This window comes from Alternaria burnsii (genome assembly GCF_013036055.1).
Source record: "Alternaria burnsii strain CBS107.38 chromosome Unknown 730, whole genome shotgun sequence".
Lineage (NCBI taxonomy): Eukaryota > Fungi > Ascomycota > Dothideomycetes > Pleosporales > Pleosporaceae > Alternaria > Alternaria burnsii.
This window is the reverse complement of record NW_024066110.1, coordinates 345673-361706: the sequence shown is the minus strand read 5'-3', so window position 1 is coordinate 361706 and position 16034 is coordinate 345673. Positions and strand designations below refer to the sequence as shown.

Below are 16034 nucleotides of genomic sequence, written 5' to 3'. Positions count from 1 at the left end.
CCGCCGCCTTAGAGACAACTGTTGCACCATAGCCGTGACCGGACATGTTCGCAGCATTGCCTCCCTGACATCGAATTCAATTCGCTCGGCGACTTTGTCCAGAAACAAATCCAAGTACACGTCGAGTACAGTGTCAACCTATATGTAGGAAACTAGCTGCGAGACATGAATGACGACGCCAGTCGTGGGGTCGACAACATGAACCACAAAGGCTTTTGGGTAGAATGTGGTTATTTTTGTGTTGATGTTGGTTTAGGCTGCTGGTAAAATCGCGTTATCTTGTCGATGCGGGCTGTTTAGCGATGGTGGCGGTGGTGGTGGTGATGATGATGATGATGATGATGATGCGGTAGCTGAGCCTTCTTGCTCGCCTCGCTCATGCTTTTCGAGGCTATACAGCGGTTCTAAGCGGCTAAGTCAGAAGGTTGGATAACCGAACGCTCGCCTGGGGCTGGACAAGTGCTGGAGCTGCAAATGGCGCAACGGCATCATCCTTCACCGTCCTGACGTTACCGGTATCGCGTGAGCGGCTTGGCTGCTCTTAGGCGGGAACTTTCTCCTGGTTCTTCTGGTCCTTAGGCGGCGTTGTTGAAGATGATGTAGCGACATCTAGAGAAAGCAGAGTAGGAAATAAAAAATACTCTCGGTGTCTTGAACTTGTCATGTTTGTCTCAAGATATCCTGCACACTGTCTTAGGCAAGTGAAGGCTGTACAAGCAGTAGTGAGAAAAGCATCTATGGAGATCAAAGTTGTCTTAGGCAAGGTTGAGCTCTTTGCTGTAGTTCCACAAGAGTCAAAGTAACAGACCTGAGCTTCTTCTCAGAAAGTATTTACACATGTGGGCAAGTTATGCACATCGAGATTTGCTTCTTCTTCCTAGAATCATGGTTGCATGAGCCATGTACTTCGTAACGATTGATGCGGGTAAGACGGAATGTATCTCCTGCGACCGACCGACCGTGCATTGTAGACATTAAGACGTGTCATATGTGCACCATATCATCCTACCAGAGGTTCAACCCACCGTCCAGCCGTTCATCCAGCCACTCCATCCCACTCCATAAGACCAAAGACAAGAAACGCCTACTATGCAGTAATGAACCTTGTTAACGATTCCAAACACCATGTCCGACATGCAATCCGATATGCCATCATAGTATGAAAAGAGTGAAATCCGGACAAACGCCGTCGCTAATGGTATGCAAATAGAAACATTCTCTGGCAAAAACAAGTATAGAAGAAATCAGAAAAGCAAACGAATGCGTACGTGCGCTGCTGCGCATCAACACAACCTATGCAGGTATAGACGATGTACATATCAATCCATTGCCATACGCAGTTGAGGCCAATGATAGACTGAAGCCGGTATATAGAGCTTATACATGTCAAACGCGACGACTTGTCTGACTAAGCAGGCGATCAGCTCGCTCGAAGACATTGAGCGTGTTGGAACCCTGAGAAACGCGAGGGGTATTTGGGATAGTCGCCTGGGCTGCGGCTCCTAGAGCGGCGCTGAGTGGCGTCGCCGGGACTGGAGTGCCATAACCGCCGGAGCCTTGCGAACCGAAGCTTGCCGTAGAGTAAGGCTGTGCAGAGAAGACCGAAGCCATCGCAGGTATGGACGTATTGATGGGGCCTGGGAACGAAGGTCCACCGCTCGAAGACATGGTTCCGCTGGGCTGTTTCATAAACCTAGGTGGTTGGGTGCGTGAAGTGATGGACGACAAGCTCGGCGGACCCATTAGACCGGGATTGTTACTGGTAAGATGCGACCAAGGACTGTCATTGATAGCCAAACTGGCCTCCTTTACCATCTTATGCAGTGGCCGCATAAGCTGTTTGATCTCGCCAGAGAGCAGCTTGTGTTCTCTACCCTGCTGGGTATACGCTGCAGCGAGTTCTTGCCAAGCCTGAAACAAATTTTAGTCAACGTACTGTTCTCAAAACTGCGATTTGAAACAAACATGGGTATACGTACCTTGATGAAACCCATGCATTGTTGCCAGAATTCGGGCTGGTTGCGAGTGTAGCTGTCTTTAAGCTGCATCTGTGATAGACGGCCAGCAAGGGGATTCGTCATTTGTTGAACATCATTGCTTTTGTCGATAAGATTCGCCAGCGCCTTCACTCGTGGATCCTCGGTGTCAAGATCACGTCGTAGACCATCAAATTGCTCTCGCATCATACGCGTAATCTGTGGCATGGAGTTTCTGCAGTTGTCGGATGCATTTCTCAGTTTCGTGTAGACCCGGTCAAATTGAGCATCTTCGTCTGCTTCGTCGAAACTGCTGGTCAGCGTGTTGGACCGTGTCATAGACGGAGCAAGTGTTGAGAATGACTCCCCCGAGCGCGGTGTTGCGGCACTAATGCTTGTCAGGGTGTTGGAACGACTGTTGTCGTTGCTGTGCAAGATGACTGGTGGTGGCATCTGGTAGCCACCGTTTCGCTGTGGCGGCGATGTCTGGAAACGACGGTTCACTCTTGATGGGCGTGCCCGTACTGTAGCCACTGGGTCGACATTGCTAGGCCGGTGCGAAGCTACCGAAGTATCCTTGAACTGCGCACCCAAAATCGAACAGGCGTTCCTCATCTCGATCAGACTGGCTTGCTGGAGGAACAGGAAAGTCCGCATGATGTGTGCATTCGCATTCTGGGTTATCTCAACGCGATTCTCGGCGATTGAGAGGCTGATGGACATGAAAGACTCGAGACATCTTAGAGCATACATGTATACGCTTCTAGAGAGCTTCTGTGCGTCTTCCTCGTCCTCTTCGACCAGCCTGTCGAACTTGTGCAACACCTCGTTCAGCGCACGGATATTGAGGTAGGTGGTCGAGTATCTGCGATAAAAGTCTTCTTTACGGCGCAGGCTTTCTTTCGTCTTGGCTGTCAATTTGATTGAGCGTACCATGTGTGAGACGCAGTCGTGCAGTTGGGATATGGCATAGAGGAAGTTTTTTGCAGCCTCGACGACAATGTCTGGCGCACGCGAGTTCCGCCGGTGTTCGCGCACATCAGATAGTGGGCGGTTTGCGAGAGATCTGACGGTACCAGTATCTCCATAAGCACCAGCGGTTGCTGGGCCTGACAGACCGTTGGCAGCAGAATGAGCAGGAACAACAATGCCCTGACTGAAGCCGCGGAAGTGACTTGTCCGCCGTAATTCGTCAACAGAACCCAGCTCCGATGTTTTGTTAGTGTATATGCCCATTCGCTTCTGGCGGTGTGACGAAGGTCCTGAGCCTTCACTTTGGCTTCGGTTACGCTCATTGCTTCCGTTTGTCAGGGCGAGGGGAGACACTGGGGGCCGCTTTGAAACGACGATGCCGGCGCCGTTTCCATTGCTCGTTGTAGATCCGACACGGTAGTGGGAACGAACTGGGATAGGTGGGACAGGCAAGCCAGGTGAGTCGGCCTTGGTGTCAGAGAAGCCATCGATGTTGCCTACACTGGGTCTCACGGGGAATCGTCCGCCGTTGGCTCGCTTGGACGGGCGGGGTGTCTCCGGGTTGCTTTCGGTCCAGCTCTCGTCACCAGAAGATTCGACGCGCAGCCTTTCCAGCTCGCTCCGCTGGCGCTCTTTTGAGATGTGTTGGCGCATGAAGCGCTTGACCTGGGTGGCTATGACGGCATCTCGCTCGTTCTCGTTGGCGGGTGAGGGGGCGTTGTCCTTGATGGTGCACACGTCTGGCGGGGGGAAGACGAGCGGATTGCCGTCTAGTTTAAGGACCTGCAAGCTGTTGATCTCGCCCAGGCAGACGGGCAATTCCTCAATCTTGTTCTTTGCGATTGCCAGCACCTTCAAAGAGGTCAAGTTTGAGATTTTGGACGGTATGGACCTGATCTTGTTCCTGCTCACGTCGAGGATCTCGAGCGAGGTCATGTCGAGGATCTAGGGTAGTGTCAGTGGAGGCTTGCTGTGCAGTGTGTTGCAGCGGGCCAACGTACGGCATTGGGGATTTCGCGCATGGCATTGTAGCGCACGTTGAGGTAGCGGAGACGTCTGCATTCGATAAGGCGGGACGGGAGAGTCGAGAGGAGATTGTGGGAAAGAGCGAGTCTGGCAGGTCAGCATGTCTCTCCCACAGTCCAAGGCAGCGGGGGCAAGCGCGGGCGGCGGGTGCGTGTGTACCTTTCAATCTCGGCCCGGATGACATCGATGACCTCGTCAGGCAGGCGGGCAATGTTCTTGTGGCCCAGGTCAATCGTAATACCTGGCTGCTGCTGTTGCTGCAGTTCCCGGGGCGTCTCGGCGGCCGCACGATGGTTAATGTCCTGGCGGGAGTGCTCAAAGGCCGCCTTGGTGAGTGCCACCACCTCCTCGTCCGAGATGGGCGTGGGCGCGTCGTTGCTCATGATGAGCGGACACGTACTGTGCGCGGCGAATCGGTTATGGCCGTGGTTGTGGCATACATGCTGTTCGCGTGGACAGCGACAGTGCAACTCAACTAAGTAAGGAGCGCCCGTGGACCTGCGGTTGTTGGTGAATCCACTAGTCCGTCCCTGGCCCTAGCGCTGCTGGCCTGTCAGGTCCCGCCTCCAGTCGAAACATCAGCTCGGAGCCACTCCAACCCACCATCCTTGTCCCAACTAGCTGCTGATACGTCTTGCCCGCTTGAAACGCGTTTCGACTGTCCGCCTGTATCAACTCAGCCAAGGCACGTGATGGGCTCGACCGTTGGCCCAGTTGCCCAGTCTCCAACGGCCAAAACGGCCGAAAACCTTAGCCACCCGCGTAATCGACAGGTATCCTGCCGTCCGTCTCCGCATCTCATTCGGCCTCGATGGACACGATGATGCTGTTTGCCCATTTCCACAAGACGGCTTACCCAAATCAACGACCTACAATCAGCGTCGCGTCTGTTGCATCTGCGCTAAACTTCAACACCAAATCTCAACTGACATGTTGACGCATCTCATCGTGAACGCTATGCAAGGTACAGGCATTCTCCGATCCACGCTAACCCACGCCATAGGATTCTGGCAGCCCGTTCTGCGTCATGATTGATGTGCATTGGGTGGTTGGGCGGGCCCGACGTGCAAGCTGGTATCGGGGTATTTTCACATCCTATTTTCCTTTTTCCAGATGTCATGATACAACCTCACACAAACTGCCATGGACGTTGACGACGCCCTTCCGCCTGCCATCCGTCGCTCACCTAGGGCCGCTCTGGAAGCACAGAAGCAGTACAGGGACCACCGAACCTATGTTTTTGACGAGTCCGACGAGGATCTAGATGGAGCAGCCCCACCTCCAATAGCGCGCAGTCGATCTGCTTCGCTTGACGGTGAAGCCACAAGTCGTCCTGCCTCTTCATCAGGTCTCAATCCGCTCCGGTCGCATCCAGTCGATGCGCCTCCGCCAAAGAATCCCGCTCGCCAATTTTCTCGTCCGTTTCGAAGTCAGGAGGTGCAAGATGTACCGTCACCTGATCCGGATCCCCCACTTGAGCCGCCGTCTTCACGGCGACACCCACGCGGCCTCATATCATACAGAAACAACAAGAGAGAGATCAGTAACATCAAGCGATTTCCTCCGCATCTGCGACGACAGACGTCGTTGGAGACTATCAACTCAGTGACCACAACGGGAGAAGATGATCAGAGCATCTATGGCCACGATCCGCCTGAAGCCGAGGCCCCTTCGCCAGATTGGTTTACCCTGGAAGATGATCCGCCTACCAACCCTCCACCAAGTATCATGTCTAAACCGTCGTCGATGCACTCTTCAAGTGGAAGCTCGAGGCGAACGTCTACACCCGTAGAAACGCCCTTGGAGTACGGGAGCCTTGATCACCATACACCGCAGTCGCTGTTTCGAAAAATGATGCCTCGAAGATTGACAGATAAGACGCCAGATCCTCCTCCGAGCCCTACTCGCCTGGTTATAGCAAAGTCGACCTCAGTTGATCGTACCTCCGCTCACATATCCAACTTTTCAAGATCAACGACTTCTCTATCGGAGGAGCAACGATCCATGCCAGAAGAACGCTCTCTACAGTCTATACTTGACAACGTCGAGCGAAGTCGATCTGGGTCAAAATCAAGCGGAAGCAGTAAATGGAGTGCAAGCGACTTCGACACGAGTACTTTGAGTGAAGCTGAGCTCAAAAAGTGTCATAAGAAAGGCATTAATCCAGCCTTGTACGCTGAGATGCGAGCAGCCAAAAAGGGCAAATGGACTAGTCCCATAGCTGGCAATACCTTCCTATAATGTTGACGGTCCGGACCTCCGTATCCCTCCGCCAACATGTCCGATAGTCTGGGTAGGATCCCCGTAGGATCTCCCCCTTGCGTATCGGTAACACACAAGTCCAACCGCGACGTACTTGCTGCTTTTGCGATCACTACTGTAGTAGTGCGGGGCTTGAACTTCGTAGCGAGCATACTCCTTCGTATGGCTCGAAACTTTTATCATCTCAAATCTCGATGACCCAATCACACATGTCACGTTGGTCCTTCACTGCACTGCCCACGCCTCACTTACACACGAAACGAGCGCACTGCACCGTTACACCGAGACGCTCTGACACCGACGATCGGTAAATCACACGAAATACTGTCGTGTTTGGACTTGGCTCTTTTCGACTCAGCCCTGGGCAATCCCGAACTTACTATTGATACGTCGCGCTCGTGGGATGTGTTGTTGCAGTCTCGGTCTACGGCGCACTGTGTTCTTCGGATGAAGTGCGCTCGCGTACTGGTTACATACCAGCTTTCGTATGTGTTGTTAGGCTTCCTACGTCACCGCTTTATTTTCGAGCGCGTCCTCCGACTTCCTTCCCTCTCTTATGTCATTGGAATATGGAGTTGGACTCTTTGGTTCATTGTGTTTCTCTTTCGTATACTCCAAGGGGTGCGCAACGGAAATTGGTAATGGTAACAAGCGATGGAGTTTCGGTTTTCTCACTGTGGAGCCCGTCGGCTAGTGGAAGCAGTATCATAAAACACGTAGACTGTTGGCGTATAGGCTGTTGCACATGTCGAACCCAATGTCAAAAAGCAATAAATCTCCTTGACGTAGTCCACCGCTACATCTATAACGCCAACGATATCTGCTTATCGACTGATGTCTCAACTAAAAGCAACGACATCTATATACACTTTCTCCACTACACTAACACAGAATTAAATCTCACCACCGTTGCCAGAAGATTCTTTTCCCCTCTCAAGTTTCGACTTGTTTGTTTCCTGGGTCCTTTGTAATTTCCTTCACCACGCGTTGCATTCGGTAAGACTACCAATACCAGCAAGGACATGACCAAGAACGTGACTGTTAACGCTGTTCTCGCCGCTAGTGAAGCGACCAGTACAAGCTCGTACGAAATCAGCGTTGACATCGATGAAGAAAGCGCAGTTGAGTTTGAGAAAGAAGCAACCTTGGGCAATAGGCTTGATTGCCTATGCTGACCAGTCAGTTGGAGACATATCGAACATGCAGGTGTACAAAGATCCATCCAAGGAACGTACCCTCAAGCCATCATCCATGGTTATGCTATCGCAAGAAAATTAGCCATGGGACCCCTATGCCACAAGCTCGCTTGCGATGTGAAAGCTTCATTCTGTATGGAAATGCCGTTGAATATTCCCATTCCTGCAATAAAAACCGTTCCATAAGTAACAACTCTTATTTGCATGATTCTCATTCAACGTCATCGAGGGAGTATCTTACTCCATAGGATTGGTATCAGATGACAGAGCGTGATACCAGGAATCGAGTTTTTTCACATGACCCAGTCGCGGCCTGTATCGAACGAATGATTTACTACTTATCAACACGAGTTCGCACACTCAGGTAGAAGTAGCGATTTCAACACACAGATTCCCGATGACACTAACACATGCCCAAATTCTACCTTCCTCTTACAGCAATATGGCGTACATGATATCCCCAACAACCGACATGACGGCTCAGCAATAATAAGACCATGTTCCATAAGTCTTCGATAATCTCTATACCCAGTCCGTCGGGTTCGCGTAACCTAGAATCAGATTGGGTAAGGCATGTAGAGCGAGCGTATTTCGTGTTTGCTGGGTACTGTAGGTAAGCAGGATAGATTAAAGAACTATATTGGAAAGATGAGACATGCGCCCAGCCGGCACCATGGCAGTCAACGGGCCGGATTGGTCAGTCAGTGGGTTCTGTATCTGCTGCAACGCGGAGACGGAGACGATTCATATTGCGTGCTTGCACGTGGTCTGAATAAAGTGTACGTGGTATCGTGAGTTTACGTAGGACCGATAGCACATGGTGTTGATTTCCGTGGGTCTCATCATCGATCGGAGTGTCGGCCGATATTCCATGTGTATGGCAACCTTCCTACTGTAGACATGGGAACAGGCCCGATGGTCAAACTGTGCGGCAGAGTTTGATTGAATTGATTGCTCACTTTGAAGGGTCTAGAATTTTATGCGGTAAGGGAGGGAGCTCATCACTCTCTTACAGTGCCTGTGCTGGTATCCACATGTATCACAAATGCGATCGCGATCGCAACGGTGATCGTGATGCGGCATGGGGTTCATGCAGGTGCGGTGTATCGTGCCGCCTTGTCTCTAGCCCTTTACATGGCATATACACATTATACGGCATGATGAATGCACCAACAACCCGTGTGTCCATTAGCTGGGTGGGGACTTGGAATTTGCATCATGTCGTTTTCTTTGATATGATAAGTTTAGCGCAAACACGGAGGTCTCTACCGATCGTGAAGTTTAGTGGGGTCGGGAGTTGTCAGCAAAGACAATAGGTATTCGGAACACATCCCAAGTGCTACACCGATGTACATACAAAGTAGGGGGCCTGCAAGCCGGTAAGAGACCAACCATAGTGTATCGCTTATTAGGCTATGCTTAGTCAATTCATATCGCCATCATCGATAACTGCAAGACGCTATTAACCATAACCTCTCAACTCCGACCTGTCCTCCGATAAACCACCACACACACTCACCAAGATCAGCAAAGTACGGCCACTGGGAAGCCCACTACTAACGGCAGTTACCCCTTAGTGCCTCTCGTCACACACGACCGTGTCTTATGGCGCGTGCGATCAGCGGCGTGCTGCTTTTGGCCCTGCTTTGTCCCCTCACTAGTGTCGTGGTCCGCTGACACAGCTGTCCATCTTCACCTCAACGGGAAGGCGACGATCAGTGTGCGCTGCTTTTGCTCCGGCAGAAGACACTAATGGGAAAGAGGAATTGGCGGAACTCTGATGCTAACTCACTGTAGGCGGGTGGAGGAAGGACTTGCATGCTTAGGCGGATCCTACATCCATTGGTCAGTGGCAGATTTGACCATTGAAACGTGCGATTCGGTGTTTTCGACGCAACATGGCGTAGGTCGTGGTTCAGCTGCGCCCCTAACATCGTGCGGGGTCGGGAATGCTAAGACAAACTTCTTGCATCCACCCAGCTCCTCATCTTCCTATTTGCGAGGCGCTGCAAGGGACTTGCAAGCACTTCCGATTGCATATTACGTGAACAGCACCTGCGCAAGTTTGTAGCTCGCACTGCCTACTGAGCGAAGATCAGTAGCATTTTGGTGCCCCACGACGCTGCTGTTGTATCCTGAGATGATCGTCAACACTAGACTGTCGATTACGATCCTAACGTCACTTGCGAATCTTGTGGCTTATCTTCAGCGAAACGCGACGGTTTTCTAGAAGGCTTCGAGAAGTTTTGCCACTGTGGTGTTTGCTTTTCGGTGAACCCCCCTCTCTTGGTATCTAGATTGCATGTGTTCCATGCAGGTGCACGATGATGAGGAGAGATGAGGGGTAAGCTGCGCACCTGGTCAGGGACGGTGGTTTACGTTGCACAAGCTTCGTCATCGTACCTGCGCGACTTTTTTCCCCTTCGATGGTAATAGCTATGCAAATGTAAGACTGGTTGTGTATTAGCAGTTAGCTTATACTGGGCCAAGTGGAGTGTTCACAATGTTCAGGTCCGTTGATACCTAGGTAGCAATAGTACCTGCACATTGACGTATCGCAGCCTTGCTTTCTCTTCAACCTCCGCGGGGGTCGATCAAGCATCGGCAAACGGGTGTTGCCGTCGAGTGGTTAGTCGGCTCCTCTTGGTATCCCATAGTCAGGCTTGGAACACATTCGTCACTGGTAGGTTTGGACGGCGTGCTGGTGGCAAGTCCGTCTGCAATGCAATGGCCGCGCGGGAGGCTGTGCGCTGGGTACAGGTGCCGAGAAGCTTGGGTGGATCGGGAAGGAGGTCGGTGTTACTCACGGTAGAATGTGGGAATAAAGGAAGATGGTTGCGGGAATTGGATAGCCACGTATTGTGTATTAACATTTTGAATAAAATCGAGCAGATGCATGCTGTGCGTTGTCAGTTTTAGTTACGATGGGCTGCGGTGCTGCAACAGATGGGTTGATTGGAAATCGCGCTGGATAATCATGTAGCATACCTTGCGTCTTCCCTTCATGACTTGAAATACAGATCACATGCATCAACCACCGTGACGAAAGCAGCTCTTGTAGCAATATCAGCAACACGCAAAGCTCCATGGTTCCAGCCAAGGGTTTGCACCGTGCGGTCTTGTGCTCCAAGCGTCGCAATTCAGCACACGCCAACATAACACAAGAACACAAATACCTTCTCCGAGCAACATCGTGATCGGACATGGAACCCCAGCAAGTATCGAGTCATTCTCTCCACCAGAGTTGGAGTGAAACATGTCACGCCTGAACATGGCCTCAAGGTACCATCTCTGAAACAAGTAGAATTTACCCACCTGGAGAAGTAGAACCCTGGCCTGTAATCGCCGTAAGCGCCCAACAACACAACGTCCAGGCCACGATATAGCACATTACAAACCTCATCGATGCACCATTGAGACAACATCTAGAATCTAAAGTCATGCCTTATACATGTATCACTGCATCTCTACGTGGCACATTGACTCATATTCACCAACGTCGTAACGGCGTTCGCGATACCACGGAACAGCAAGGCAAGGCAAGGCAAGGCAACTCCACGTGCAAAGTTGCTCAAGGCATGTCAAAGAATGGAAACGAAACAAGTCCAACCTCGTGAACGGAAGAGTTGTGCATGGTCTTCCTACCCACGCCACCACCAACATTACTCGGTTTCGCTTCCTTTGCGGCACAGTTGCTGGCAGTTGACACGAGATAGGTGGAATAGACTCGGCAAGCAGTGACAATTGGGAGATGTGTTCTGGAAAGGAACATGGTTTCCGCAGCCACGGGACATGGGCCATGGAATGGTATTGGGAATGTCAAACTGTATTTTGGGGGTCGGCGGACGGGTGCTGGTGGCTCGGCTGCAAGTCTTTGGAGCTGGTAAGCTGGGGAGAGAGAGCCTGATCGGTGTGCTATGTATGTGATGTAGTGATTAGAGTTTCAATTCTATAGGATGGAGCGGATGATGATGAGCAAGTTACGCCTTGGTTAGGGGTAGTTCGGAGCCGGAGTAGAACGCAACATGTGTGAAAATAGAACAGACGAGATTCTAGGTTCTATTACGGATGCCTAGGATGTCACATGAACCATGACATTTATCGTCAGCGGGAATCCATCTCAACAACTTGGCAAGGAACATGTTCACTCTTTCCTGTCTCACGAGCCCCAGATTTCACCACCCAACACACCGGTTTTTCCCTCTCACATGGCACATCCTTCTTCGCCCAGCTCCCCTCGCGCCGGGCACCTCGCTCGGGGACCAGCGCATCCCTTACCCAACCCGTGGCCACGGGAAGCACATCAATGGCGTAGCTGAAGGGAACAGCACATCAAGGGCTTTCCCAATCTAGTAGTTAATTCGCCCAGGATTTCGGACACCGTCTCCAGCCCAACGGGTACAAGTAGGGGCGGGAAAGAATCCAAGGGATGCCGCCGAGTTGTATGCAAGTGGAAATGAGCATGGAGTCTTCCTGTCCTATGTGACCACCGACGGAAGTCCCAGTAACACGGAGGACATGGTGGATTGGAGATATCCCTTTCTCTTGTTCGCTTTCGCATAGGTTACGCGAGGATCTACATCAAGTCCCAGACGAGCGAGAAAGTTCCTATGCAAGGCATCGGATTGGAGGAAAGGAGGACGTCAGTCGATTTGTCATGGCTCGACGTAGAAGTCAAAACGTCACGTCCATGTTCGAGCGGGAACAAACTTTGTGTGTTGGTGACCAACATGGTAACAATCGTGATTCTAGCGTTTCGGACGCTTTGGTATCTACTCCAATCCACCCCCATCCATGCCTATGAACAGAAAAAGCCTTCCCGCTGTTTTATTCTGGGGAAAAGTGAAAGGTAGCCATAATGATACACAGAAGAAAGTCAGAACCGTCCGCCCAAATAAGTCATTCGTGATATGCTCTTGATGATGAAGCAACGTCAAAGGTAACGCCTCGACCTAGCCACGCCAAGTGGATATAGGAAGTGTGGCCAGGAAGTTTCCCAGCGCCGTTTCGCAAAAATGTCTAGTAGTCTGAAGTTGAGAAGGGAAGTGAAAATGCTGAAAACAACCTCGCCGGGTCGTGTGAGCCAGTTGCGCCTTCGCATGCCCGTAGAAGTCGGGTGTGGAAATTCAGTTACGCCGGTGGTTATGCAGCCCAATATGCAAGGTTTAGGTGATGCAAATCGCTCTGATTGCATCGTCATGATCGTCTCTGCTTTTAAATGTGGAAATGTTGGTATATGTGAAGAGGATGACGAGGTTGAATGGATGGCAGCTTAGAAGAGACCACCCTCAACAACACCTGGTTCGTCATCTCGGAGCTGGCTGCCGCTCTTCTTCTTGGGCCACAACTTGCTGCTTACTCGCTTCCAGCTATCCCTGGTGGCGTTGGCAAGACCGTTGTGCTCGCCCCGGCTGTTGCGAGGACTCGGGGTGCCACTGTTTGAGCCCGTGTCGTAGTAGGCTTGCTGGAAGTCGGCCATGGGGTAATCGCTCATGGGTGGGGTGCCAGGAGGTGTCAATGGGTCGCTCATTCCCGACGGACTACTGGCGCTGCCAGAGTCATCAGTCAATGCATCGCTGCCGCTGGTGTAACCCGAGGTGATGCGGGTGGGTGCCTGACCGGAAGAGGTGGGCTGGGAGTGGAAGCGTGAGTGCGAGAAGGGACGAGATGCCATGAAGCCGGAAGTGAGGGATGAGGGTGCCGATGCTCGTTGTTTAGCAGGCATGGGCGGCTGTGACGATCGGGAAAGGAGACTCCGCTCCTCGTAGCTGCGGGTCGATGAGCGAGAGATGTTACTGCCAGCGTAGCTCTCGTGGCTGGCGGGGTGCGCGCTCTGTGGGCTGACCGAGTTGAGGAACGAGACCAATACGCTCTCCTCCATGAGCTCATTGATTTTGGCCACGGCACTGTCCAAGGATGATGGGTGGGGTGGGACGTAGGTGTCGGAGAGGCTGAGGAGTTGGTCGCGGACTTCAGCTGGGAGGTTGACCTGGGGCTGTGTTAGCGGCATGTCTTGTTGGGGCAGGGTTGGTTTCTTGTGCACTCACTTCTCGTGGACCGGACTCGCGGATGTAAGCGTCAATGAGTCGACGCCAGAGCATGAGCACGTAGCCACACTCTTCGGACAAGGGCGAGATGGGAGTGCCGGGATGGCGGTTGACCATCTTGGAGTAGTGCTTGCGATAGCGGGAGGCGTCCATTGTGAATTCGAGGTTCTCAAGGCAGTGATTCTGTGACAGGAAGGCCATGAAGGAGGTAAGCGTGTAGGGCGGCGGGGCGGTGTTGCTGAGTATCTCCTGGAGGTTTGGTTTGCGGCATTGGGGGCTCTGGATGTTCTTGGGTATTGAGACGGTCAATGGGGCGGGGGTGCAGTCGGACATGGCCATGTTGGCGTCGCGGGCATGCAGTGAGGCCAGCGAGGGCGTGGGCGAGGATGATGTCGACGGCGACGAGTGCTGGGCCGAGTGTGTTGTTATGGACAGGGCGTGGGTGCCGGGCTTGCGTGCGACCATGACGCTCTTCCAGAAGTGCTTGTAGACACGGCGGGCGTTTTTCCTGCTCTGCTCGTCGAGGGCGTCACAGGAACAGAGTTGGAGTTGTTGCGCCAGCTTGGCGTTGGCGGCACTCGGTTCGGGCGAACCTAGTGGGAGTGGGAGTGGTGGAGGACAAGGCTATGAATCCGAGGGCAGCATCGAGCGTCTTCAACGGCAGTGCTGGCGAGGGCGAGGGCAATGGGCGGGTATATAGAGGCGTTGGGTGGGTCGGCAGGCGGAGACTGGGTGGCAGCTGTGGGCTGTGACGAGTGCGTGGTGAGACAGAAAGGCCGATATGCGTCAGGACGTGGGTATGGACAGGTGCGGCTCAGCGTGGTTTTGAGCAAGCGGCAGTGGAGAGTCAGGGAGTCTTGGGTCAATGCTTGGGCGGAAAGCTCAGTCAGGACGCACACGCCAGGGCCCACCAGCGGTTTGGCCATCAAGAAGGATCGAGGGCCCATGGCTGAGGGCACCCCGACGCCGTTAAAGCGGCCAGTCGCTGCCGAGCGCTGATTGGCCGCTGCCGTCTTCTGGAAGACGCACGCCCGCATCGTCATCCTTGCCGAAACTGCCCCCTGGCGCACACTGCGCTGCCCTCTTTCGCCACCACAAAGCCCCTAGAGCGCTGCCTGCCTGTCGTGACAAACCGCGACTGCACAAATCATCACCGCCCGCCGCCGTCTGTCGTCGCTGTCCGGCCATTCCCATCTGGTTCCGACGCCCGGCACTAGTTTGCCTGCATAGATTACCATAGCCTCCCCCCAGCCTTGTGCGCCGCTCGGCCCTTTTTCTCTGATAAAGAAGCCCACACCCTTCTCCAGTTTCCCTTTGGAGATGCTGTCGCGACTCTTGTTGTTCTCGTTCTGCTGCTTCTTCTTCTTCTTCTCCTTGTGCTCTCGCTGCTCATGGGATGTCCACAGCCCAGGCTTCCAGAAGGCTTCCAGCGGGCTTCCGGCAATGACTCTCTGAGGAGACCTTCCTTTGTGATGCAGGCAATGTCGTCTATTGCTTGCTTTGTCACAATGCCTTGCGCAGCCCTCGGCAGCAACTTGTCGACAATGTCACCTTCTGCCGCGTGATGTGCGCGCGCAACGGTACTTGATCATGCCTTCCTCGCCAATCACGCCTGCACTGTCTTACACCAGCCGAGCCCGCACGGCCACACACTTGGCCCTGGCCCTACGCCTGGGGTCAAACTCGTCCTCCAAGTGCTCCCCTCAGCCAACCATGATCCACTTGGGATGCGCCGGCGCCTCTTCTAGCCTTCTAGCACACGTCTCTAGCACTAATCTCTAGCAAACACCGTGCCAACAGACGTCTACACGCCATCTTTCTTTTGTGCTTTACATAGGATCTACGCAATCACCATCGCTGCCCTCCATGCATGTCTAAATTGCCTTTGTTATCCTCGTACTTGTTGTTGTCGTAGTCCTCATCCCCGTCCTCGTCCTCGTCCTCGTCGCCAAGCCTGCAATGCTGACGTTCCATGAGCGCTACCACATGATCAGGCCACCCGTCTTCATCCCTGCTGCTTCGCCAATTCATTACCGTGCAACCGAAGAAATCTTCCAGAACGATTTCTCTCTTCTAGAATTTTGCCTAAATCATCTTAGTGCAGCCACAATTGCCTTGTCTGTCGATCCAGCATCGCTCCATCAACCTCCTGCATGGCCCAGCGTAACGCTTGCAACGCTCCACCTTGAAGCCTTCTCTCGGACATGGCTCACCCATTCAATGTAGCGTTACATACTGTTGAGCTTCTTCCTCGGGCTTTCTCCGAGCGCTGACCCTGTTGTGCTTCGCAAGGCTGCCTCTGTGGCGCTTCTAGAAGGACTGCGCTGTCGTTGCAACACCGTCACTAGCCGCCTGACGACTCAGCACGCCCCTACGGTCAACCAAAATCAATCCGCACCGAAAATTTTGAGCCGCCAACAAAAAAAAGCTCGGAGCCTCAGGAACACAACATGACGCAGCCAGTGGGCCCCCCTCTGCTCGCGTATTCGATTGATTCACCCGCTTCACCGCTCCGTGGGGTTTCATTTTTTAGCCGCATCCCACGCCGGTCGGAG

General features: G+C 52.9%; 5 protein-coding genes across 5 annotated transcripts; 1 reads left to right on the top strand and 4 right to left on the bottom strand.

Moving 5' to 3' along the window:
• Positions 1 to 1386: 1386 nt before the first annotated feature.
• On the bottom strand, positions 1387 to 4357 carry GT037_003528 (uncharacterized protein; the record flags this gene model as incomplete). The annotated part of the gene is made up of 4 exons (XM_038928575.1): positions 1387 to 1911; positions 1980 to 3893; positions 3950 to 4061; positions 4134 to 4357. The coding sequence occupies 4 exons, from the start codon at positions 4355 to 4357 to the stop codon at positions 1387 to 1389; spliced, it is 2775 nt and encodes a 924-aa protein (XP_038788282.1).
• Positions 4358 to 5117: 760 nt separating this feature from the next.
• GT037_003527 (uncharacterized protein) lies at positions 5118 to 6215 on the top strand (the record flags this gene model as incomplete). Its single annotated transcript, XM_038928574.1, has 1 exon — positions 5118 to 6215. The coding sequence occupies one exon, from the start codon at positions 5118 to 5120 to the stop codon at positions 6213 to 6215; it is 1098 nt and encodes a 365-aa protein (XP_038788281.1).
• Positions 6216 to 7213: 998 nt separating this feature from the next.
• GT037_003526 (uncharacterized protein) lies at positions 7214 to 7489 on the bottom strand (the record flags this gene model as incomplete). Its single annotated transcript, XM_038928573.1, has 2 exons — positions 7214 to 7402; positions 7472 to 7489. 2 exons carry the CDS (start codon positions 7487 to 7489, stop codon positions 7214 to 7216), a joined length of 207 nt encoding a protein of 68 aa, XP_038788280.1.
• A 5215-nt stretch (positions 7490 to 12704) lies between these two features.
• On the bottom strand, positions 12705 to 14070 carry GT037_003525 (uncharacterized protein; the record flags this gene model as incomplete). The annotated part of the gene is made up of 2 exons (XM_038928572.1): positions 12705 to 13421; positions 13480 to 14070. Coding segments are annotated over 2 exons (1308 nt in total), but the record flags the coding sequence as incomplete, so codon positions are not given.
• Positions 14071 to 15327: 1257 nt separating this feature from the next.
• On the bottom strand, positions 15328 to 15685 carry GT037_003524 (uncharacterized protein; the record flags this gene model as incomplete). Its single annotated transcript, XM_038928571.1, has 2 exons — positions 15328 to 15552; positions 15626 to 15685. 2 exons carry the CDS (start codon positions 15683 to 15685, stop codon positions 15328 to 15330), a joined length of 285 nt encoding a protein of 94 aa, XP_038788278.1.
• Between the last annotated feature and the right edge of the window lie 349 nt (positions 15686 to 16034).